Genomic DNA, 24690 nt, shown 5'->3' with positions numbered 1-24690 from the left:
TGGTGCAGGATTGTGATCAGGAAGGGTTTTGATGAATGAGAAGGTTGTGATGGGGGATCTCGGTCTTAGGGTGTTAGACTTTGTGAAGAAGGGGCATATTTGGCAAGCATTGCCCCATTAAGATGCCCCTGGGTGGTAAAATAATCCCTTTATTCCTTTTATTGTTCTTCAAATAATTAACCTGGGTTGTTGAGAGAGGTGAGGAAAAGGGAGAATCTCATCTGAAACTGGCCCCCTCAGCACTACTCTTCCATCAGCAGGGCTTGCTTCTTTAGTTAGGGTCCATGATTCCATTTGCATCTATAACCTGCTTGAGCCCTGATGGAGAACAGGCTTGACCCTGACCTGCTAGAGCCCTGATGGACAAGAGGCTTGAACCTGAGTCTCCTGCACCGTTATATGTAGCTGAGGCCTCCTTATGATCACGTTTAACACCAATCACTGCACTTCCCTTTCACACGGAATCCATCCAGCCATCTCACATAAGGAAAAAAAGATGCACACCTAACATTATGCAATATCTTTATTTCCCAGTCTTTGTTGAACAGACACAGAGTATAGTAAATAAAGAGGTGAATACAAAAATATGTATTTATTTACATCTATTAATCAGCTTGCCTAGAAAATCATCAAGCAATATAAAACTGAAACTTAAGGTTCGAAGAGAGCCTTATACATGACTGAATGAGCTTTAGTGCTTGCTTGTTCCAATCTGTATTTTCTGAATTCAGTCTGTTCAACTGCTTCGAGCACAAATGCCTTCACTAGAAACATCTTAGGTGACCTGGTGCGTATACTTTAAACTAGCTTACTTATCTTAGCCTTGGAGAAATATACTTTAGAAAGCTGAAATAAATACTTTAACATGCCTATGCTAGTGTGATGGAATATTAGTTCTGCAGATGGCAGCAAATGTACTTCCTAATATAATTTAGCGTTAATAGTTTTAAAACGATGAAGAACTCAGCTGAAAAGTGGCCTAGCAAAACCATCACCACTGTTCATATTTGGAAGGCAACTATGGTTCTTGTGCAGAAGCTCTCTACATGGAGACAGAAGATAAAATATGTGTATCAAATATGTTCTATGGCATATGGACAGGTTGAACTAGTCTTGGTTTCTTGTAAGGATTTCAAATTCCACTCATTCCAAGGGAAGCATGGTTATGAGTTTCTAGAGCCAGTAAGGCTAAATCAGGACTATGACAGCCAATTTGGATGAACTGGAAGCAACCAATTACCCTAATTCCAAAACTAGATCCAAATCAGAGATTTCCCCCACTCTGGATGAATGGGCTGAAAATGTCCTTGATTCTAAGTAGAACACCTGAATGTCCCAGCTCCAGTCCATCCTCTTCCCAGTCCAACATCATTTCCTGAAAACAAAAAATTCAGCAGTTCCAAAGGGTGCAATTAGAGACTTGGATAGGACACTCAAGGTCATTGTGGGATATTAAAGAAAAAAAACTAGTCTCTATTGTAGAAATCCAAACCTGGCCCTTTTAACCGGATAGGAAATAGACCTAGCCATGCTTGCTAGAAGACATTTTCCATGACTTTTGATGGTAGGAATGGAGAAAAGTAATCCGGTGGGAGATGAGGAAGAAGTAGCAAGGAAATGTTAATCTGGTGGGAGATGAGGAAGAAGGAGCAAGGATATGGACCTATAGGATTCAAATCATGCAAGGTCAAAAGTTCATTCACAAGATCCAGAAAGCATTAATAAAGGCCTGGGAATTGTTTGGTTCATGTTCATTTTCTTTCTTCAGAAAAAAATATTCTAGATTCCAAAAAGTACAAAATATGTATTTTGGACAATATCAATTGTTGAGCTGGTAAAATTATGCATTAACCATTATGAAGTAAATTATATAATTTTAGCTTAAGTATTTAGTACATGCCACTGGTAACAAGAAAATGCTTAATAAACGCAAAACATTTCTTTCAAAACTACATTTAAGAAATCCAATACTGGTACAAGTATGAGAAGGATGATAATAAAACAGAAGGAAAAAGGATACAGAAGAAAAGATAAGAAATAAAAGAGAAAGAGGACAAAGAAAAAGAGAGGCAGGTAAAGAGAACCACTGCTATACCTACTAGCAATTGCATTATTGTAAACAGACATGTCCCCAGCAGAAGACCATTAGTAATGATTCAGGGAACACAGCACAGGTGAGAGCCCTGTCACAGACTTCTAGAAAAGCTTTTTCAGTTTGAGGCAGATTGTGGAGTGGTTGTTGAGTTCGGTTTCTCTGGTTTTTCATTCTCAGTGGCATGGATCTGGAGCACCTCTGCTGTGCCAATGTGCTCTGAAAAACAACACAAAGCATTGTGAAAACAATGAAGTGGGGACAGTAGGAGTGTACCAAGTACTTAAGAACATTCATTCAGTACAGACAATATTAATGAACATTTTACTAAATAATAAAACAATAAAGAACAAAATCTGTCAGATTAGTGGACACCTATTGAAAATTCCATGGAGATGCTCAATACACTGTCTCACTAGAATGACCCAGTATACTCAAGCTCCCTCCCTACACCAACCTCAGAACTCTGCTCCATACAGCATGTTAATCTGGTCGTGAGCCCTTGAGCCCAGGCCAAGGCCTAGTATAGGGTTTTGGCCAAGGCCTAGGGTGGACCAAAAAGGCACTACACATCACCCCAGCCACCAAGCCCCGCACACACACAACAACCAACTAGCACCACCAGAAAAGGGAGATAGAGCATTCATGCGGGCCTCACGGCCTATCGGGAACCCACTCGCACAGAGTCCAAGCGTGCGGGCCTCACGGCCGAACAGCAACCGAGTCATACACAGGGAAGGGAGAAAGAACAATGAGGGGTCCCCAAAGGGACAGGAGTACCAGCAACGCACACAGCGCTAGCAAAGAATGCAAGGGAAAAGGAACTGACAGACATTCCTATAAGAAACACAAGGCTGTGCTACAGGCAGTCAAGGATAAAGGAAGCCACACAAGAGAACACTCTAGGCTGTACCATATAGCACACAAGGGAAAGGGAAAGCCACCTAAGAATACACAACGCTAACCTCACAACAACTAGGGATAAAGGGAGCTGCTATACAGCAATATACAAGGCTGTACCACACATCTCTCAAAGGTAAAGGGAATCCACACACAAGAATGCACAATGCTGGCCTCACAACATACAGGGATAAAGGGAACTGCTATATAGGAATACACAAAGCTGTGCCACACAGCACTCAAGGTAAAGGGAATCCACACACAAGAATGAACAAGGCTGGACTCACAACATAAAGGGATAAAGGGAACTGCTATATAGGAATACACAAGGCTGTGCCACACAGCACTCAAAGGGAAAGGGAAAGGTAAGCAAACAGAGAACGTTGCCTTAACACACACAGATCAGATAAGGAGCAGTGCTTACCAGAAACAGGAGACAGACACATCAAAGAAGGAATAAAAGCAGGCTAAAGGAAAAGACAGCTTCAAAACACAACCTGCCAGAAGCAGGGCTTACACTGCAGACAAAGGGTTAACACAGAGGAAAGGGTAACTTAAACAAACCAACAAACTGGAACGATACAAGGGACAAGCTTACCACAAACAATACAACACAAGCCAAGCAGAGAATAGACCCAGGTGCAGTGTAGTGAGGCAATCAAGCACACACTGGGAACACCCAGCACTCACACAGAATCTACAAGCTGCAAGCAGAGAAAGCAAATATCCAACGTGAACACAGTGTGTACTAGCACAAACAGAGAGAGAGGACAGCTGGCTTCAGCTGACAGCAATCAACGCTAAAGCAAGAGAGGTAAGGAGAAGTAGGCTTAAGTAGATTAGGCTTCTGGTCAGCTCAGCCCATGACAAGCCAATCAGAAGCGAATTCCAAACATTCCCCTGCCTATCTAGCAGAATCATAACAGCACCTTCCCCTTGTCCCCCTCCACTGCCTTAGGCTTCTTTCCTTCAGCCGTGTGGCTGTGCCCATGTTAGGCTCTGAATGATCCACCATCTCTGTTCAAGTGCACAAGCTTTTCTCCACTGAATACCACCAGTGGATAGGGATTCCCAAAGAAAGATATCAGTTTCCAAAACAGGGCTCTGTCAGACCTCTCTGCTTACAGTCGTTGCGCAGCTTTGATTGAGATATGTTCTTTTGATTTATACTGATATGATGATGTGGAAGCAATTTACACTGGACTGAGCTTTGATTTACTTTATAAAACTTTTTTGAGACCAGTACAGCCTTTACCACACTGCTATCTTTTGATATTTTCTTGATTTTCCCACTGATTCCTTAAAATCCAAATCTTGTACCCTTACAGTCCTGTTTATCTTCACTGTCCACTTGGCTTACCACTCATAAAATGGTTCTGAACCCTGGAAAAACTACTGCCATTATCTCCCCTACCACACAAAGAGTTTGATTTCACTATTACTCTTGTTCAATCTTTCCGCTGCCTTGGTGTGATTATTGATTCTACACTCTCCTTTAATTCTCAAGTCTCTGCTATTATTAAAAAGAGATTCTATTGGTTGTGTCGTCTCCGACACAACCAATTATCTATTAGATAATTTCTAGATCTTGCTTCTCTTCACACCCTTATTCACACTTTTGTTATTTCACGTCTAGACTACTGTAATTCAGTTTTCTGTGGAATTTCATCTTATCTTCTCTGTAGGTTACAAACTTTACATAACTCTGCAGCTCATTTTTTGTGTAAGGCTTGAAAATAGAACCACATCACTCTCTTCTTTCTCCAGTTACACTGGCTCCCAGTACAGTTCAGATGTATGTTTAAGGTTTTATGTCTGACTCACAAAGCACAAAGTCAAAAAACAGCCAGGCAGGCAGTGCGCCAAATCCAATATGGAAGATAAAACAAAAAGGCAGACCTTATAAGAAACAGTCTTTATTAATAGATTAAAAGCTCCCAGAATTTCAACATAAAATGCCTGACATGGCCACATTTCGCCAGTACAAATGGCTCTGTCAGGGGCAGTAGGTCACCAACTGATGTAAAATTCCAAAATCAACCTGGCTGGTGCAGTGGTTAAAACAAAGCAAGCGAGATTCTGGGATCAGTCTCTCATGAAAATGCGTATCCCTGTTATTCTATAATAATGTATATATATTTTAGAAACACCCTTGTTCCATCCATGACCCGCCCATTTCTGCGCTCACTTTTTCAAAATTGCATGTAATCTTTCAGACCGAGGGCTACATATCGCAGTCTTAGAACTGAGGGCTTCCACATTCACTTACGTATTTGATTTGATTCATTATTATGACTTTTGTTCATTTACTATTTTTCTGTGTATAGTGATATTTATACAAACTAGCTTTTTCTTGAGTATCTGGCTTTGGCCTGGCACCAAATATACAGGTAGAGATTTAAATGTTGTGCTCACCATTTCAATTCAGCACCGACTGCAGTGTTTAAATATTGGGGGGATAGATTATAAAATCCTGAAAGCCTCATTCTTTGCTTCAAGAAAGATACTAATGTTCTTTCTTAGGTGTTACATTAACAACTAGGTTGATTTGGACACTGCTTTTTCTGAGGATGCATATTCCTGCATTACTACAACGTGCTTGCAGACTGCTTTAAGAATCCTGATGCCAGAACCAGTGACAATCTAGTTATTATCAACACAGATGTATGAGACTGCTTCTGTTGAGGATGGGTATACTGGGGGACAAATACTTGTATCTATCAGTGAATGAAGTGGCCTAAATAGACACTGCACATTCAGCTAACCTTTGATTGTGGGCTCCTGAAACCTCCTCTTTGTCTCATCTATGCTTCATGATAACACTGTAAAGAGATTGTCTTTAGAAGGATCTATACAGCGCTGTATTCATCTTTTAGCTTATAAAAATGAAAACTAGTAGTGATGGCTTGAAATGATAAGTAGATAGTAGATAGATCACTACAATTATGAACAGCTGTCATTGCTTTCATTTACTTCATTTCCAGACTGCTCCCTGGTCACTTATTCCCAACTTTTCGGGAGAAATTGTGACCTAATAGTTGCAAAACAAAACCTGTGAATTAGTAGAATTTGGGCCTTGACTCTCTGTAACCATGGATAAGTCATCCTACCTCACAGTGTTATCTAAATGCAGTTGTGTAATATTAACATTCAGGTCAATTCATTCTAGTGATATTGGCTTCCAGGAGGAAAGTAACAGACAAATATTAGGTTTTCTCCAAATATCTGTTTCACAAACGGAGATATTTGTCCACTTATTCAGGCTATTTTTAAACTCTACAATACCACATTCAAAGCAAACATGAAGAAGATCCTGTCTGTACACTCCATTGTCAAGACTTTCCTACCCACAGTGTCCAATTCACATGGCACCCCATCAACCCTAGATATATGGATTTTATTCACCTCCTAAATTATTTGTATTTTAGCTGTCACAGGAGTAAGTTAAGTTCAAGAGTGTCCTGAACAGGAATCGCATCTTTTTGACACGACTCCTAGCATCCCTGGCCACCCACTGCACTGTGGCCACCACAGGGGAGATGAATAGGGAACGATTGTTGCATGACCATCTCCCTTTGCACCCTGTGAGATTGCTGCCCGCACAGCCCTGAGGACACCCTTGGTTATAGTTAATAACTTCCATCATTTGTTCAGAACAAGGTGATCCAGTCCTGGCCTTGTTGCAGAAAAGGCCCAGGAGACCTTTGTTGCTCAACTGCCTTACAGGAAAAGCTTTGATCAAATTAACAATGTAGAGACATAGGTGGTTGGTGACTCAACTGGGGAGGCTAAGGTGGGGTGGGGCAAGTTAAATCCTTAGGGTGGGGGAATAATATCTATGCCAGCAGTAAAGGGACAGCCCATCTGTTAGGCATGCCCCAGTCCCGCCTTCGCTACGCCTCCAACATGCCCCCGTGAACTTTGGTCGTCCCTGCGACGGGAAGCAGTTAGGGACACCCAAAATCGGCTTTCAATTATGCCGATTTGGGCAACCATGATAGAAGGACGCCCATCTCCCGATTTGTGTCGAAAGATGGGCGCCCTTCTCTTTCGAAAATAAGTCTGAAAGTCAACATGGATTTAGTGAAGGGAAATCTTGCCTCACCAATCTATTACATTTCTTTGAAGGGGTGAACAAACATGTGGATAAAGGTGAGCCAGTTGATATTGTGTATCTGGATTTTCGAAAGGCGTTTGACAAAGTACCTCATGAAAGACTCCAGAGGAAATTGGAGAGTCATGGGATAGGAGGTAGTGTTCTATTGTGGATTAAAAACTGGTTAAAAGATAGAAAACAGAGAGTAGGGTTAAATGATCAGTATTCTCAATGGAGAAGGGTAGTTAGTGGGGTTCCCCAGGGGTCTGTGCTGGGACCGCTGCTTTTTAACATATTTATAAATTACCTAGAGATGGGAGTAACTAGTGAGGTAATTAAATATGCTAACGATACAAAGTTATTCAAAGTCGTTAAATCACAGGAGGATTGTGAAAAATTACAAGAGGACCTTACGAGACTGGGAGACTGGGCGTCTAAATGGCAGATGATGTTTAATGTGAGCAAGTGCAAAGTGATGCACTTGGGAAAGAGGAACCCGAATTATAGCTATGTCGTGCAAGGTTCCACATTAGAAGTCACAGACCAAGAAAGGGATCTAGGTGTCGTCGTTGATGATATGGTGAAACCTTCTGCTCAGTGTGCAGCTGCGACTAAGAAAGCAAATAGAATGTTAGGTATTATTAGGAAAGGTATGGAAAACAAAAATGAGGACATTATAAGGCCTTTGTATCACTCCATGGTGTGACCGCACCTTGAATATTGTGTTCAATTCTGGTCGCCGCATCTCAAAAAAGATAAAGTGGAATTAGAAAAGGTGCAGAGAAGAGCGATGAAAATGATAAAGGGGATGGGACAACTTCCCTATGAGGAAAGGCTAAAGTGGCTAGGGCTCTTCAGCCTGGAGAAAAGGTGGCTGAGGTGAGATATGATAGAGGTCTATAAAATAATGAGTGGAGTTGAATGGATAGACGTGAAGCGTCTCTTTACGCTTTCCAAAAATACTAGGACTAGGGGGCATGCGATGAAGCTACAAAGTAGTAAATTTAATACGAATCAAAGAAAATATTTCTTCACTCAACATGTAATTAAACTCTGGAATTCATTGCCAGAGAATATGGTAAAGGCAGTTAGCTTAGCAGAGTTTAAAAAAGGTTTGGGCGGCTTTCTAAAGGAAAAGTCCATAGATCATTATTAAATTGGACTTGGGGAAAATTCAATATTTCTGGGATAAGCAGTATAAAATGTTTTGTACTTTTTTGGGATCTTGCCAGGTATTTGTGACCTGGATTGGCCACTGTTGGAAACAGGATGCTGGGCTTGATGGACCTTTGGTCTGTCCCAGTATGGCAATACTTATGTACTTATGACTGCACATTGCAGTCAGTGCATAGTAATTAATGCAAACCAACATTTTTAAAAAGTATTTTTTGGTTCAAACGGTAAATATAAATAAAATTCTAGATTAGTAGAAACAACATTCAGTTCCAGAGCTCCAAGTCTTCCAGATAGCAGCTAGGGTACACGTAATCACATTCTATAGAACTTGTTGGCATTTTCATGCCAGTGATGTCATTCAGTAGGGCTGTCCATGAGGCAAAATATCTTTGCATAGTGTTAACACCATGACAATGTGAAATAAAATTCAATACTTCATCTGCAACAAAACCATGTGATTTCCTCCAGTTCTGGGGTGGGATGGTTCCCTAAATAAAATTAATATAATTTGTCATTTATAGGTGTCCTCTGTTCAAGACATTATGGTTTCAACCCAAACAACCTAACCTATAAACTATAATCAACCAGCCTTACATAATTAAAGCAAAATGCCCCAAGTGCTCAGCATATAAACTTTGTCATCTGGCAGCAACTGTGTGCATCTAACATTGATTAGGACACTTATTTTAATGAGTAACGCAAGGCTGCAGAGCTGGACGTTGGACCTCTTGCTCTGTTGATTTTAAGATTTGAAAAATTTCTTAACATTCATTTCTTCCAGAGAGAGAGAGAAATAATTTTTAACCTTGGATTATTAGCCAATGACTATAGTTTGTGTGTATAATGTGTACACTGTCATCTGCTCTGTGCATTCAGATCATCTGCAAAACATTTTTATGAATTTCTCAAAATGATGGCATTGCAATTTGAAAATGAAAGTAACACTCCCATCTAGCCAGCTCAAAACTCAACTGCAATAATGAGCTTACAAAACGTCTGGCAACAAATAACACTATCAGGGCAATTCTATAGGCTGGCGCATAAAGATAAGACACCACTTACATCAAACGTGCCATTAATTGAGAGGCACCTATGGGCAATAGGCACATCTATAATGTAGCAGCTAACAGCAAGGGGACTGTACATGTGGGTGGATCATGGGTGGGATATGAGTGTGTTTCTCAGTTATATGGGTGTGCTAATGTTGAGTGGAGGAATGGCTTGAGTGGAGGAGTGGCCTAATGGTTTGTGCAGCAGGCTTTTGATCCTGGCAACCTGGGTCCAATTCCCACTGCAGCTCCTTGTGACCTTGAGCAAGTCGCTTAACCCTCCACTGCCCGAGGTAAAAAAAACTTAGATTGTGAGCCCTCTATGGACAGAGAAAGTACATGCATGTAATGTGTACAGTGCTGCATACATCTAGTAGCGCTATAGAAATGATTATTAGTAGTAATAGTATTCTATAATGGACTCTTGGCACTATGTCATTATAGAATTGTTGCTAAGTACATGGTATTGGGATGTTTAAACGTAGGCACCAATTTATAGAATTACCCCATATATATCTTTAACAAAAGAAAATCAGGTTGATATTGAGACCTGGTGGTTGCTATATTTTTTTAAACACTAGCTGCATCAAGATGCTTAATTGACAGCAGACAGTGGGAGCATGCTTGGCCCATTATCTGGCCTGAAGCCAGGAGGTGGACCTTGCCACCATATTAAGCCATCCAAAACAATAGCAAATGCTTATTAGAAATAAGGACTGCCTATGCGTGGCTTGGCATGGACCAATACAGGGCCATGCCAATACGGTAAGCAGGGTAAGCACCGCAGGGGGGCACCGACCTCTGGAGGGCGCCGCCACGGTGCTTACCCTCGCTGCTTACCTGAGCTCCGCGCCGCCAAGGCCTTTAAACCTTTTACCTCCGAGGCTCCGACGGTCGCAGCAACGTCAGTGAAAGCGCTGCCGACATCTCCCTTCCCTTTGCGCTCGTTGGTTCCCTCAGTGTCCCGCCTTCTTCTGACATCAGAAGAAGGTAGGACAGTGAGGGAACCAACAAGCGCGAAGGGAAGGGAGACGTCGGCAGCGCTTTCACTGACGCTGCTGTGACCGGAGGTAAAAGATTTAAAGGCCCCAGGGCGCGGAGCTGAGGTAAGGGAAGGGCAGAGAGGCATGGATGGGAGGGCAGGGCCCAGGGAGAGGAGAAATTGCTGGAAATGGAGGGGAGGGGAGAGAGAAGAATTGCTGGCTATGGATGGAGGAGGGAAGGGCAGAGAGGGACAAGGATGGACATGGATGGGAGGGCAGGGCCCAGGGAGAGGAGAAATTGCTGGAAATGGAGGGGAGGGGAGAGATGAGAATTGCTGGCTATGGATGGAGGAGGGAAGGGCAGAGAGGGACAAGGATGGACAGGGATGGACATGGATGGGAGGACAGGACCCAGGGAGAGAGGAGAAATTGCTAGAAATGGATATAGAGCAAGAAATGAAAAAGAAAGGAGGAAAGTAAAGAAATAAATAGAAAGGAAGACCTGGAAACGGAGTTAAGAGGACAGATAGCAGCAGAATCAGATACTGGGCCAGCATGATCAGAAAAAGAAAGTCACCAGACAACAAAGGTAGAAAAAAAATCATTTTATTTTCATTTTAGCGTTTGGAATATGTCCACTTTGAGAATTTACATCTGCTATCTTATTTTGCAATGTATAGCAATTTGTTTCTAAGAATATTGCTGACAATTCCTGTCAGTGTGACAAGTGGTGAGCGATCATTTTCACGGTTAAAAATCATAAAAAATTATTTGTGATCTATTTGTTGAGCAATCCCACAAAGATGCACTCCATCTTTCAGCTCCTATTTCCTTTGCATCTTGTGCCACACGGGGTGGGGGGGGGGGGCAACTGATAGTCTGCAGGGGGCGCCAGAGACCCTAGGCACAGCCCTGGACTGTTGCTTTGTTTTGAATGTATCTGGCAGCTACAGTTTCAGCCTTGTCACATGACGCTGTCTCCTGTCACTTAAACCTCCTTGAGCTACTGACGCTGAATACCAGTGATTAGTAATGCCCGAGAGCTACTTGTTTTAGTGTGCACACATCACCAGAGGAAATACAGAAAGAGCATTATTTGTGCTTAGTTGTGATTTAGCGTTTGCTGAGGCTTTCTCCATTGCAATGCGCTATCTGTGTGCACGTACATTCTGACAAGACTCCTGATGCAGGCTTAGAGGGACATAATCGAACGCAAACGCCCATGTGTAAGAACGTCCACCTCCGAGAATGGGTCCGTGAAGGGGTGGGCCGAATCGTATTTTCGAAAAAGATGGACGTTTATCTTTAGTGTCGAAAATACGGTTTGTGCCAGGCAAATGCATGGTATATGGGCGTTTTTGAGATGTGGGCATTTGTTTGAGCTGGGCGTTTTCGTTTTTCAGCGATAATCGAAACTGAAGCGTCCCAGCTCAAAAACGACCAAATCCAAGGCTTTGGGTCATGGGAGGGGCCAGGATTCATAGTGCACTGGTCCCCCTCACATGCCAGGACACCAACCGGGCACCCTAGGGGGCACTTTTAAAAATAGGAAAAAACATTAAATTACCTCCCAGGTGCATAGCTCCTTTACCTTGGGTGCTGAGACCCCCAAATCCCCCCCCCCCAAACCCACTCCCCACAACTCAACACCATTACCATAGCACTTAATGGTGAAGGGGGGCACCTACATGTGGGTACAGTGGGTTTGGGGGGGGGGGGTTAGAGGGCTCCCATTTACCACCACAAGTGGTACAGGTAGGGGGGGATGGGCCTGGGTCCGCCTACCTGAAGTGCACTGTATTACCCACTAAAACTGCTCCAGGGACAGGACTTGTTGCTGCTGCATAACCTTGGCACAGCAGTTCACACCGTAAGACTAATCTCGCTGAAAACGTCCTTTATTTCAATAACCGTGTTTACTCACAGTTAACTGCAGATCAGAGATTGTGGCCCACTGGCAACGAGTCTCTCTGGTACTAAGATTAGCAGTAGGTCAGAGCTGGCAGAATGGTATACAATGCCCTCTTTCAGCAACATTCAAGGTAAGAACTAAGTTCTGTAACGTGGCTAACACACGAAAGGGATCTAAAATGGACTTACAAAAATGGCCACTACCTCGTGGACTACCGGAAACAAAACAGGCACACTCTGACCCAGTAAGCAGCGGGAAAAGCACCATGGGAGAAGAGCCTACCAACTACCAACATCGTGAGACTGTAACACAAGCTAGTGAAATCACGGAGCCCAATACCCTACACCCACCACAATGCAATGCTGATGTGACCCTGCAGTGCACCCGAGAGCCACATCTGACCCAGGGAAAGGCTGTGAGAGGATCAAACACATTCTGCTGTCATGGAGGTGGGTACAGAATATGAGGGTGGCATAGAGGCTGGGAAATAAGGTTTTTGCAAGTGGGTTTTTTTTGGTGGGAGGGGGTTAGTGACCACTGGGGGAGTCAGGGGAGGTGATTCCCGATTCCCTCCGGTGGTCATCTGGTCATTTAGGGCACTTTTTTGGGACCTGTTCGTGAGAAAAAAGGGTCCAAAAAAAGGGTCCTAAATTCTCGCTAAAAACGCCTTTCTTTTTTCCATTATCGGCCGAGCATGCCCATCTCTGCTCGGCCGATAACCACGCCCCAGTCCCGCCTTCACCACGCCTCCAACACGCCCCCGTCAACTTTATTCGTTCCCGTGACGGAGTGCAGTTGAAGACAACCAAAATCGGCTTTCGATTATACCGATTTGGCCGCCCACGGGAAACGGACGCCCATCTCCCGAACATGGACGTTTTTCTCCTTTCGAAAATAAGCCTGTTATTAGCCAAAACACGGCCCATGTCAAGTCTTGGATGTCATTAAAAGATTCTTAACACATAGAGCGTTGTCTTGTGATATTTTTGTCTCCTTCGCTGTGTCTTCCATGTCTTCATGAACCACAGTAACATTAGAAAACTGCAATGACAGACAAAAATTCAGTCCTTGCTCCCCTTAGAAAAAGATGGACTGTGGAAATATAAATGTCTAAAGTCAGTGGGGTCTAAAGCAGGGATTCTCAACCCAGTCCTTGGAACACACTTAGTCAGACAGGATTTCAGGATAACCACACGAGACAATCTGCGTGCACTACTTCCACTGTATGCAAATATATCTCATACATATTCATTGTGGACACCCTGAAAACCTGACTGGCTGGGTGTATTCCAAGCACTGGGTTAAGAATCCCTGCTGTAGACCCCACTGACTTTAGACATTTATATTTGAGAGATTTAGAAAGCTTCTATATATTAGTCATTGAAGACAAGCAGTTCACCATAGTCACATGTTTGGATGTTGTCCTCACCACATAGTACCTTCAGAAGCGTTTACAGAGCTTTCTGGGAAATTCTTCAAAATCTCTCTGGGAATGAGAATCCCTGATCTGAGAATCCCTGATCTACGGTATAGCAACTAAAAAGAACACTAATGCAGACTAGTTGGAATTTCTTGCTGTGTGTTTCAGTTATTAAATGAATTAAATCGGAACAATATTTGACTTCTCAGCTTCTTTCAGACCTGATAAAAGGCAAACAATGCCATTTTGTTGCTTTGAGCTTTTTACCTGGTTTTTCTTCCTCTGGAATGGGTTCTTGTTTCTGTCTTTGGTGTAACTTGCTGTAAATACAAAAGGAAGAAGGTGAGGGGTTTCATTTTCAAAAACAGCTAAATCTAGATGGTTGCCAGTACAAAGGTCTCAATCCAAAGGAAAAGCAGTTGCTACAGATGGAAAATGTAATGCAATCCACTCTAGACCTGGGGCAGAGGGCTGATCTATGGACTCTTGTCACTTACTGCTCCTGGGTCCTATTTACAAATGAGAACCGGGACAATGAATGTTGCTGGGCTGGCTTTGTGGAACGCACTACCAGCTAAGTTACATCTTGAAGTTGATACGGCAAGCTTCCAGAAAAAAGATTAAACCATTTATCTTTCCTGAAGTCTTTCATGTTTAGTTGCCAAGTTGCATATGTCTGCCATTTTCATATATGATTTACTTTTCTGTCTGATTTGTGATGTTTGATCTAGTTGATTTATATATTTCATATGTTGGTTTTGTAATCTGCACAGAATAATGATGATGGGTGGAATATAAATTAGAAGAAATAAGGTAAAATTATGTATAATCATACCTGATAATTTTCTTTCCATTAATCATAGCTGATCAATCCATAGACTGGTGGGTTGTGTCCATCTACCAGCAGGTGGAGATAGAGAGCAAACTTTTGCCTCCCTATATGTGGTCATGTGCTGCCGGAAACTCCTCAGTATGTCGATATCAAAGCTCCATCCGCAGGACTCAGCACTTAGAGAATTACACCCACGAAGGGACACTCTGCCCAGCTCACCACCGCCGAAACGGGGGAGGGGAATTAACCCAGCTCATCCCCACACAAGTGGGGGAGGGGAATCCGTCCAGCTCATCCCCGCGGAGCGGGGGAGGGACACCACACCCGCCGATGCGGGGGGATCTGGCTTATCCTGCAACCGCAACCGCGGGAGGAGCTAACTGACCCTAACACCGCCGAAGCGGGAGGGGTACAAAGCTGCCCTACAGCCGCACGAAGCGGGAGGGAGTGCCGGCAGAATTTAAATCTCAATCCAGTCCCGTAAAACGGAGGGGAGAGGAATGCAGCAGCTCACTGTAACACAAACTCGTCTCAACTCTTGAAGAATCCAAGTGAAGGAAGAACTTGAACACGAAGTCTTTCTGAAGTAACTGAAGACTAAACTTGAACCTGAAATGCAACCAGAATAAAAACAGTACAGATATCTGGGAGGGGCTATGGATTGATCAGCTATGATTAATGGAAAGAAAATTATCAGGTATGATTATACATAATTTTACCTTCCATATCATCAAGCTGATCAATCCATAGACTGGTGGGATGTACCGAAGCAGTACTCACCCAGGGCGGGACATAGAAATCCCTGACCTCAACACTGAAGCTCCAAACCGGGCCTCCGCCCGTGCAGCCACAGTCAACCGGTAATGCTTGGAGAATGTATAAGCCGAAGCCCAAGTTGCCGCCTTGCATATCTCTTCCAAGGAGACGGATCCGGCCTCTGCCATCGAGGCCGCCTGAGCTCTCGTGGAGTGAGCCTTCAGCTGGATAGGCGGCACCTTCCCCGCGGCCACATAAGCCGCTGCAATGGCTTCCTTGACCCATCTTGCCACTGTAGGCTTAGCAGCCTGCAGACCCTTACGAGGACCTGCAAACAGGACAAACAGATGATCCGATTTCCGGAAATCATTGGTCACTTCCAAGTATCTGATGATGACTCGTCTCAAATCCAGATATTTAAGAGCAGAGTACTCCTCTGGGTAGTCCTCCCTACGAAAGGAAGGGAGACAGAGCTGCTGATTCACATGGAAGTGAGAAACAATCTTGGGCAGAAAGGAAGGCACTGTGCGAATAGTCACTCCTGCCTCAGTGAACTGCAGAAAAGGCTCTCGACATGAGAGCGCCTGGAGCTCGGAAACTCTTCTGGCTGAAGTGATAGCCACCAAAAAGACTGCTTTCAACGTCAGGTCTTTCAGAGATGCCCTCGACAAGGGTTCAAAAGGCGGCTTCTGCAATGCTCTTAGCACCAGGTTGAGATTCCACACAGGCACCACTGAGTGCAGAGGAGGGCGCAGGTGATTAACTCCCTTGAGAAAGCGCACCACATCTGGCTGTGAAGCCAGGGAAGCACCCTTCAGGCGGCCCCTGAAGCAAGCCAGAGCCGCTACCTGGACTTTAAGGGAACTGAGCGACAGGCCTTTCTCCAGACCTTCTTGCAGGAACGCCAACACTGAAGAAATTGGAGCAGTGAAGGGAGAAAGAGAGCCTGCTTCACATCACGCTGCAAAGATACGCCAAACCCTGGCGTAAGCAGTAGAAGTAGAGCGCTTCCTCGCTCTCAGCATAGTGGCGATGACCTTGTCTGAGAAGCCCTTCTTCCTCAGACGCTTCCGCTCAATAGCCAGGCCGTAAGACCAAAGGGGGAGGGATCCTCCATCACCACAGGACCCTGATGTAACAGGCCCTGTTCCACTGGCAGTCGCAGAGGATCGTCCACTGAGAGCCTGATCAAGTCCGCATACCAGGGACGCCGGGGCCAATCCGGACCCACCAGGATTACCCTGCCGGGATGCTTTGCCACCCGGTCTAGCACCCTGCCCAACATGGGCCAGGGCGGGAACACATAGAGGAGCTCTTGTGTCGGCCACTGTTGGAGAAGAGCATCTACTCCCAGGGATCGAGGGTCCCGTCCTCTGCTGAAGAAGCGCGGCACTTGGCAATTGGCCGATGACGCCATCAGATCTAGGCTCGGCTTCGTGATGTCCAAGAACGCCTGAGCAGATAGCTGCCACTCTCCGGGCTCCAAGGTATGGCGACTGAGAAAGTCCGCCTTGACATTCATGACTCCAGCAATGTGGGCCGCTGAAAGCTGCTCCAGGTTCGCTTCCGCCCACTGGCAAAGATACATAGCCTCCTTGGCTAGAGGGGCGCTCTTGGTACCTCCCTGGCGGTTGACATAGGCCACAGCCGTGGCATTGTCCGACAGGACCCGTACAGGCTTCCACACCAGTACCGGGATGAACTCCAAAAGTGCCAACCGAATGGCTCTGAGTTCCAGGAGGTTGATAGACCACTTTGCCTCTGCAGGAGACCAGAGCCCCTGCGCTGTCCTTCCCAAGCAGTGGGCTCCCCAGCCCGACAAAGAGGCGTCCGTCGTGACGACAATCCACTCTGGGGTCACCAGAGGCATTCCCGCAGACAATTTGTCTGTCTGCATCCACCAGCTCAGCGCCTTGCGCACTGCTGGGTCCAAGGGAAGTCGCACAGCATAATCCTCCGACATCGGAGTCCAGCGCTGCAGCAAGGAGTGTTGAAGTGGTCTCATATGAGCCCTGGCCCAGGGCACTACTTCCATCGTGGCCGTCATAGAGCCCAACAGCTGCACATAGTCCCAAGCCCGAAGAGGAGAGGCTCCCAGGAACTGGTCCACCTGAGCCTGAAGTTTGACAATCCGATTGTCTGGCAGGAACACTCTGCCCACTTGGGTGTCGAATCGAACTCCCAGGTACTCCAGGGACTGAGTCGGGCGCAGCTGGCTCTTCTCCCAGTTGATGATCCATCCCAGGGAGCTCAAAAGAGCAACTACCCGGTCCACAGCTTTGCCGCACTCTGCATAAGAGGGGGCTCGGATCAACCAGTCGTCCAGATAAGGATGGACTTGTATCCCTTCCTTTCGTAGGAAGGCCGCGATGACCACCATTATTTTGGAAAAGGTCCGCGGAGCAGTAGCCAACCCGAACGGGAGGGCTCTGAACTGGAAGTGTCGTCCCAGGACTGCAAAACGCAGGAAGCGTTGATGAGGAGGCCAGATGGGAATATGCAGGTACGCTTCCTTGATGTCCAAGGAAGCCAAGAACTCTCCTGCCTTCACTGCCGCTATAACAGAGCGGAGAGTCTCCATGCGAAAGTGCCGCACTTTCAAGGCCCGATTGACCCCTTTGAGGTCGAGGATAGGCCGGACAGAACCTCCTTTCTTTGGTACCACAAAGTAAATGGAGTAACGTCCCTTGCCAAGCTGACTTTCTGGCACAGGAACGACCGCGCCCAGGCGGATCAGATTGTCCAAGGTCTGCTGCACTGCCACAGCTTTGACCGGAGACTTGCAGGGAGAGAGTACAAACCCGTCTTTTAAGGGTCGGCAGAACTCTAGCTTGTAGCCGTCTCTGATGACTTCCAGCACCCACGCGTCTGAAGTTATTGTGGTCCACTCGCCCAGAAACGAGGACAGCCGTCCTCCAATCTGCACTGGGGCGTGGACCAAGGCCCCGTCATTGGGTACGAGACCCTGGGGGAGGACCGGAGGAAGCACCTCCGGGACGGCGGTCTCTGCGAAAGGAATGCTGCTTGGGGGAGAAATTCCTCTTGAAGGAAGAGGGGGCACAGGAACCCGACTTGCCCGGGCGGTACCGACGGGCTTCCTGCAACTGTCCTCTGGAGGTACCGGGACGAGTACTAGCCCGAGCCCTGACCTCTGGTAATTTCTTGCCCTTAGACGTGCCGAGATCGGTCACGATTTTGTCCAGCTCGACCCCAAAGAGCAGCTTGCCTTTAAAAGGCAATCTAGCCAGGCGGGATTTAGAGGCGTGGTCAGCAGACCAATGTTTCAGCCAAAGCCACCGCCGCGCAGAGATTGTCTGAGCCATGCCTTTAGCTGAGGCCCTCAAGACATCATACAGCAAGTCTGCCAAATAGGCTAAGCCCGATTCCAGGGCCGGCCAATCAGCCCTCAAGGAATGATCCGAGGGGGAAGCCCGCTGCACCATAGTCAGGCACGCCCTGGCCACATAGGAGCCGCAAACTGAGGCCTGCAAACTTAAAGCAGCCGCCTCAAAGGACGACCTTAAGGCCGCCTCCAATCTTCTGTCTTGGGCGTCCTTTAGGGCCGTGCCACCTTCCACCGGCAACGCCGTTTTCTTAGTCACCGCAGTGATTAAAGAATCCACGGTAGGCCACAGATAGGCCTCACGTTCACTCACAGCCAAAGGATAGAGGCGGGACATAGCCCTAGCCACTTTAAGGCTCGCTTCCGGGACATCCCATTGAGCCGAAATTAAGGTGTGCATGGCATCATGCACGTGGAAGGTTCTAGGCGGGCGCTTCGTCCCCAGCATAATGGCAGAGCCAACAGGGGCTGAGGGAGAGACGTCCTCCGGAGAGGAAATCTTCAAAGTGTCCATGGCCTGTAACAACAGGTTGGGCAAATCCTCTGGGCTAAAAAGCCGCGCTGCAGAGGGGTCATCCGCTCCATCCGAGCGGGGATCCGTCTCCTCCAAGGAATCCGCAAAGGACCGTTGGGAGACCTCAGACACGCTGCCCTCATCTACATCGGAGGAGACAAAGTCCTCCAAGGCCTGGGAATCAACCCGAGGGCGTTTACCTCTGGGAACCTCAACCTCTTTACCAGACGAGGGAGCAGGGGCAGCGTTTTGCATGAGGAAAGCCTGATGCAGCAGCAAAACAAACTCGGGGGAGAAACCCCCCAGACTGTGTACTTCCGCAGCCTGGGCAACAGCCCTAGACGCACCCTCAACCGGCGCTCGCAAGAGCGGGGGAGAGACATGCTGCGCATCCAAAATGGCGTCCGGCGCGACACTCCGCGAAGGAGCCGCGCGGGAAGAACGGCGCTTAACTTTAGCCGCTTTTGTGCCGTCGCCCAAATTAAGGGCGTTCATGGCATTAATGTCTCCAACCTCAAGGGCGGCCCACGAAGAAGCCATCCGAGCCGCGTGGCCGGCCAAGATGGCGGAGGCGAGGAGCGGGGGATGGGCGTTTATGGCGGGAAAAACCGCCACGCCGGAGGAAGGACCGGGACATTCATCGGTCACAAAACTGTCACCCAACAAGGGCGAATCAGGCTGTAAGACCCCCGCATCCCCTCTAGAAGCGCTCAAGCGATCCGGGAAGCGACCCTTTGCGCCCTCGCCCTCCGACGCCATATGCCACGAGGAGAAGAATCGGGGAACCCCCTGCCCGCTATAAAAAGGTAAAAATTACCTGCTGTCCGCTCCGAGCTGTAACGAACTGGTGTCCCAGTGAGTAGCTGCAATGAACGTTTAAATAAACGTCGAAATAAACGCCTTTAAGGACGTTTAAAAATTTTTTTTTTTTTTTTTTTAACGGAGCCAGCGGGAGGGGGGAGAAAAGGAGGGACCTGGCACCACCAGGTTTGCACTTGCTCAAAAGAGCCCTCAACCCCAGGCACTCAACAAAACCTAAAAATTAGGCTTGGAGGCCTAGCCAGAGCTGCTGCTGTGTGTGACCACCACCTGCTGAGATAGAGAACATACTGGGGAGTTTCCGGCAGCACATGACCACATATAGGGAGGCAAAAGTTTGCTCTCTATCTCCACCTGCTGGTAGATGGACACAACCCACCAGTCTATGGATTGATCAGCTTGATGATATGGAAATGCTATTTGGATTTTATTGCTTCATTTGGATATTCAGATTTGTTTTAAAACACCAGCTGTGGCGTTTATTTATTTGTTTATATTTGACTTTCTATGCTGCCTTTAACTGACAAGGCAGGGCAAAGCGGTTTACAATCTAAAATTACATAATGAAAAATAGAAAATGAACTGTAATTCATGAAAGGACAGAAATAATTCGTATTAGGTCAGCCAATAGTTTCCAGAGATAATATTCAAAACAGGATATAATAGACAGGGCTGCCGAGAGACAGAGCCAGGCCTGAGGCAGGGCCGCCGTGTCCCCTACCCCAATCGGGACGCAGCCACTGACTCCCCACTCAGAATGCAGCTGCGCCAATGCCACCCCTCGCTCACTCAGGCCGCCAATGTCCCCTGCTTGCTCAGGCCACCACTGCCCCAGCCCCTTACCTTCCTGAGTCAGTGCATCTGCTCCTCCCTGGCCGCCAAGGGAGGCCTGGCGCCAGGGTCTGGTTCTCTCCTGCTCCTGTGTGCTGGGACAGGATTATCGCATTAGTGCAATCACCCAAGTCCCAACAGGAGCTGGAGAGAGACAGACCCTGGTACTGGACCCCTCCCTCCAGAGGCCAGGCCCAGGGAATTCTGCCCCCTCTGCCTCTCCCACTCTTGGCTGCCCTGATAGTGGAATCCCTGGATACTCCCTTGCCCCAAACATGTTTCATAGGTAGGTTAAAAAGCCAGGTTTTTAAACATTGTCCCTGTATATTCAGCAGTACTATCCACAGAATTGGTGGTGCTTAAGATACATATTGAGTAGTGACCAACATCAGTTCAGCGGCGTAGCTACGGGTGGGCCTGGATGGGCCCAGGCCCACCCAATCACATCTCAGGTCCACCCCAATTTGTCCTGCTCCTCCAATCCGGTGCTGGTCTTCTAGGTGCTGGTTAGGCTGCAGTAAGAGTGCTGCACAGCCTTCTTTCAGTTCAGTGCATGGCGTAGGCGTAGCTAGGAGGGATGGAAAAAACGGCGCCTATGCGCATTCATCGCTAGTTTAGTTCCTGAAGTGCACGCGGTGCCACTTCCAAACACTGGCCGGATCGGATTCGGAGATGGTTGGCGGCGTCGCCTGCTTGCCGCTTGTCAGCCCACTCAGCCACCTGCTGTCCGCGCACTCCCAGTCTCCTGTCTCCCATCCCCTCACTGTGCTGCCTGTGAAGCCAAGAGAAGGCGCAGAACGCCGTCCAGAGAGCTCAGCTGCAGCGGCCTTGTATAGTAGTAAAGTAGCTTACCACACAAGGCCGCTGCAGCCGAGATGAGCTCTCTCAACAACGTTCTGCTCCTTCTCTTGGCAGTGCAGGCACCGGCAGCACAGGGGGGGAGGTCCGGTGTGTGTTGCAGCTGTTCGGCGGCAGCGGCGCTTCACCTTCGTTGGCTGTGCAAAGCTGACTCCTGTGACCTGTTCTTCTTTCTTCTTTGACTGCTGGGCTGGCGCCATGGCTGTAATAGAGGTAAGGTAAGGGACCGTTCCCACGGCACATGTTGTGTGTGCTCTGGCTCGCTGACTTTGTGGGCTGCTGGGTTCCACCTCCGCGGCACTTGCAGGAGCTATCACCCGACCCATCCCCAACACAGCACAGGACAGGACAAGGAGGTTGAAGAAAACAGGAGATGGGGTGTTCCTATCTAGTCCATTATGCGGACTTTAGCAAAAGAATTTTCAAAATAAATGTGTAGTCCATCTGTAAAAAGTCTAAAACAGTTCCAGTTGGATAGGCATTAGGCAGTTCCTTAAAAGGTGGAGGTGGGATTTTTTTTCTTTTTTACTTATTTAACAGCTTTTTAATTTATTTGAAACCTTCCTATTTCTAGATTTAAATATAAAATAAAAATTGAACATCAGTAAAACAGCTTAAAAATTATTATAGCTGGTAGAAATAGCAGTGAAAATCTTTGTATTTTGTGCTCATTTATCTACGCTGTTCTATACAATACAGATGGCAAAGTTTCAGTGAGAATATTCTATTTCTTGATCTTAACTGTTCATCTTAATTGTTTCTGTAATCTGCCTTTGGGAAGCCTGGTGTTATAAAATAACATAGTTAATGACCACAGATAAAGACTGGTAGGGTGACCCTAGTCACTAGAGTCCATCCAGTCTGCACAGCAAGATAAACTCATTTTACATGGTATGTGATACTTAACATGTATACCCGAGTTTGATTTGTCCCTGCCTTTCTCAGCCCAGCCCAGCCCAGCACTGCAGGTAATACAATTGTAAATGCTTTTTTTTAAATATCATAATGATGGGATGAGTAGGGGGTAGGACAGGGCTGACACTAGGCTACAGGGAGGGGTAGGGGGGTAGGGTGGGGCTGATGCCAGGTTATAGGGATAGATGGGGGGTAGTGTAGAGAAAGGAAGGGCTGATGCCAGGCTACGGGGATGGATGGATTGGGGGGGGGGGGGGGTTAGGAAAGGAAGGGTAGGGCTAATGCCAGGTTATAGGGAAGGATGAGGTGAGTAGGGAAGGGTAGGACTGATGTCGGGCTACAGGGAGGAATGGAGGGGTAGGGAAGGACAGAGTTGATGCTGGGCAATTGAGGGTTGGTCTGTGTTCTGCATGTGACCAAAGTGATTCTTCTGGCATGTGGTTTGTGTTGGGATCTATATCAGTCTGAGTAGTCTGACTTTTCCAGTGAGACGCGTATTGCTGTTATTCACTGCTGCCTTTTTAAAGGTACTGTCATTAGTATTTGTGTGTTCAGAATTGGTGTTGTTAAAGTTTGCTACATAGGCTTTGAGTATGTATGTGGTTTATATTGATGCTGGACAGCTGTTGGGCAGACTGTTTATTAGAAATCCTTCATCAAGTGCGCTTTAAGGCATTATTTAGGAGTATCTCAAGAAATGCTACTCTCACTTATATATATATATATATATATATATATATAGTGCCCACCCATATTAGCTCTGGGCCCACCCAAAATGTCAGGTCTGGCTACGCCACTGCATCAGTTACATGGATAGAAACGCAGATAAAATTAGGAGGGCCTTTTTCTTTCCTTACTTTATGTGCATAGCTAGCTGGATAGTGACTGACTATTGCTAACTATCCACAGAGTTAGGTAAAACAGCTGTGCTTTGCCCTTGCTTCACTCCAGCACTATCCAGGTAGTGCCAGAGCTGTCTATAAGAACTTTCAGCAGCACTACCTGGATGGTGCCACTGCGCATTCACAGATAGGACCCAGATACGGCACTTTTCCAAACAGCGGCATGCCTTTGAATATCCAGCCCTTTATTTTTATGTAGCTGTACTCTGTTGTGAGCATATATACTTCGAAACACCACATTATAAATATTTTAAATAAATACCAGCGTTGACCATCATGGCCGGTATGAAGTAGCTCTGGCTACAATTGTGCAACTCAAGATTATTAGATCCTGTTAAAGACAGTAAAGTATTAGAATAGCAATAGGCGACAAGACAGAGTACCTGTTTAGCATATTCTTCCCAAGAGGTTGATCTCTGTAAGACGGACTACATGCATTCTGGGACATCTGGGAGTAAAGCTTTTCCTCTATAGGGCGAGACTCAAATTGCATGTTGGCGACTGCAGTCTGGATCATACCCCTGACATAATCCTTCTCTGCGAACAGAGCCAAATAACGCAGTTATAATTGTAAATTATTCGTAAATATTCATCAATCAGCTCCTTCAGTTAGGTTTGGCTTCTAAACCTGTTTTCTTGTATTTTAGTGTCTCCTTCTCTGCAGTGTTCCATTTCAAAGCTGAAAGAGCAGGATTTATCTCCTGTTTGGGATCTTGCCAGGTACTTGTGACCTGCATTGATCATTGCTGGAAACAAGATGCTGGGCCTGAGGAACCTTTGGTCTGATCTAGTATAGAGCGAAGGTACTTACCTGTAGCAGGTGTTCTCCAAGGACAGCAGGCTTTATATTCTCACAAATGGGTGACACCGACCCACATCGTCCGGTTTGGAATTTACAAAAGTCTAATGAGAGATTTGTGGAGCATGAGACATGCTGCACCATGCATGAGTGGGTGCCTTCCTGCCCAACACGCAAATATGGTCAGTTTTATACTACAGCAAAAATAAAGTAAAAGTAACAAAGGAGCCAACTCCAAGGGGATATGGGAGGGATTGTGAGAATGTAAAGCCTGCTGTCCTCGGAGAACATCTACTACAGGTAAGTAACTTCACTTTCTCCGAGGACAAGCAGGCTTATTAATTCTCACAAGTGGGGAATCTCCAGCATCTAGGCTCACCAAAAACAACAAACATTGTTTAATTGGGCCTCGCAACGATGAAAACATAACACAGATTAATCTGAAACTATATACAATCCGAATGAGAGTGCAGCCTGGAACAGAATAAAACAG

The 24690-nt window shown here is 46.3% G+C and overlaps 1 protein-coding gene across 1 annotated transcript in view; it reads right to left on the bottom strand.

The window, feature by feature from the left end:
• Positions 1-2027: 2027 nt before the first annotated feature.
• TBATA (thymus, brain and testes associated) overlaps positions 2028-24690 on the bottom strand; it is a 111636-nt gene continuing 88973 nt past the window's right edge. The window contains exons 8-10 of the mRNA XM_030204891.1: positions 23782-23935; positions 13896-13948; positions 2028-2311 (exon numbers count right to left, since the gene is read on the bottom strand). Of these exons, the coding sequence (XP_030060751.1) occupies positions 2211-2311; positions 13896-13948; positions 23782-23935 (308 nt within the window). The 3' untranslated portion in view covers positions 2028-2210. The remainder of the gene's footprint in view (positions 2312-13895; positions 13949-23781; positions 23936-24690) is intronic.

The sequence above is a fragment of the Microcaecilia unicolor genome, chromosome 5 (assembly GCF_901765095.1).
Source record: "Microcaecilia unicolor chromosome 5, aMicUni1.1, whole genome shotgun sequence".
NCBI lineage: Eukaryota > Metazoa > Chordata > Amphibia > Gymnophiona > Siphonopidae > Microcaecilia > Microcaecilia unicolor.
Note: the sequence above shows the minus strand (reverse complement) of the source record. Positions and strands in the feature narration are given on the sequence as shown.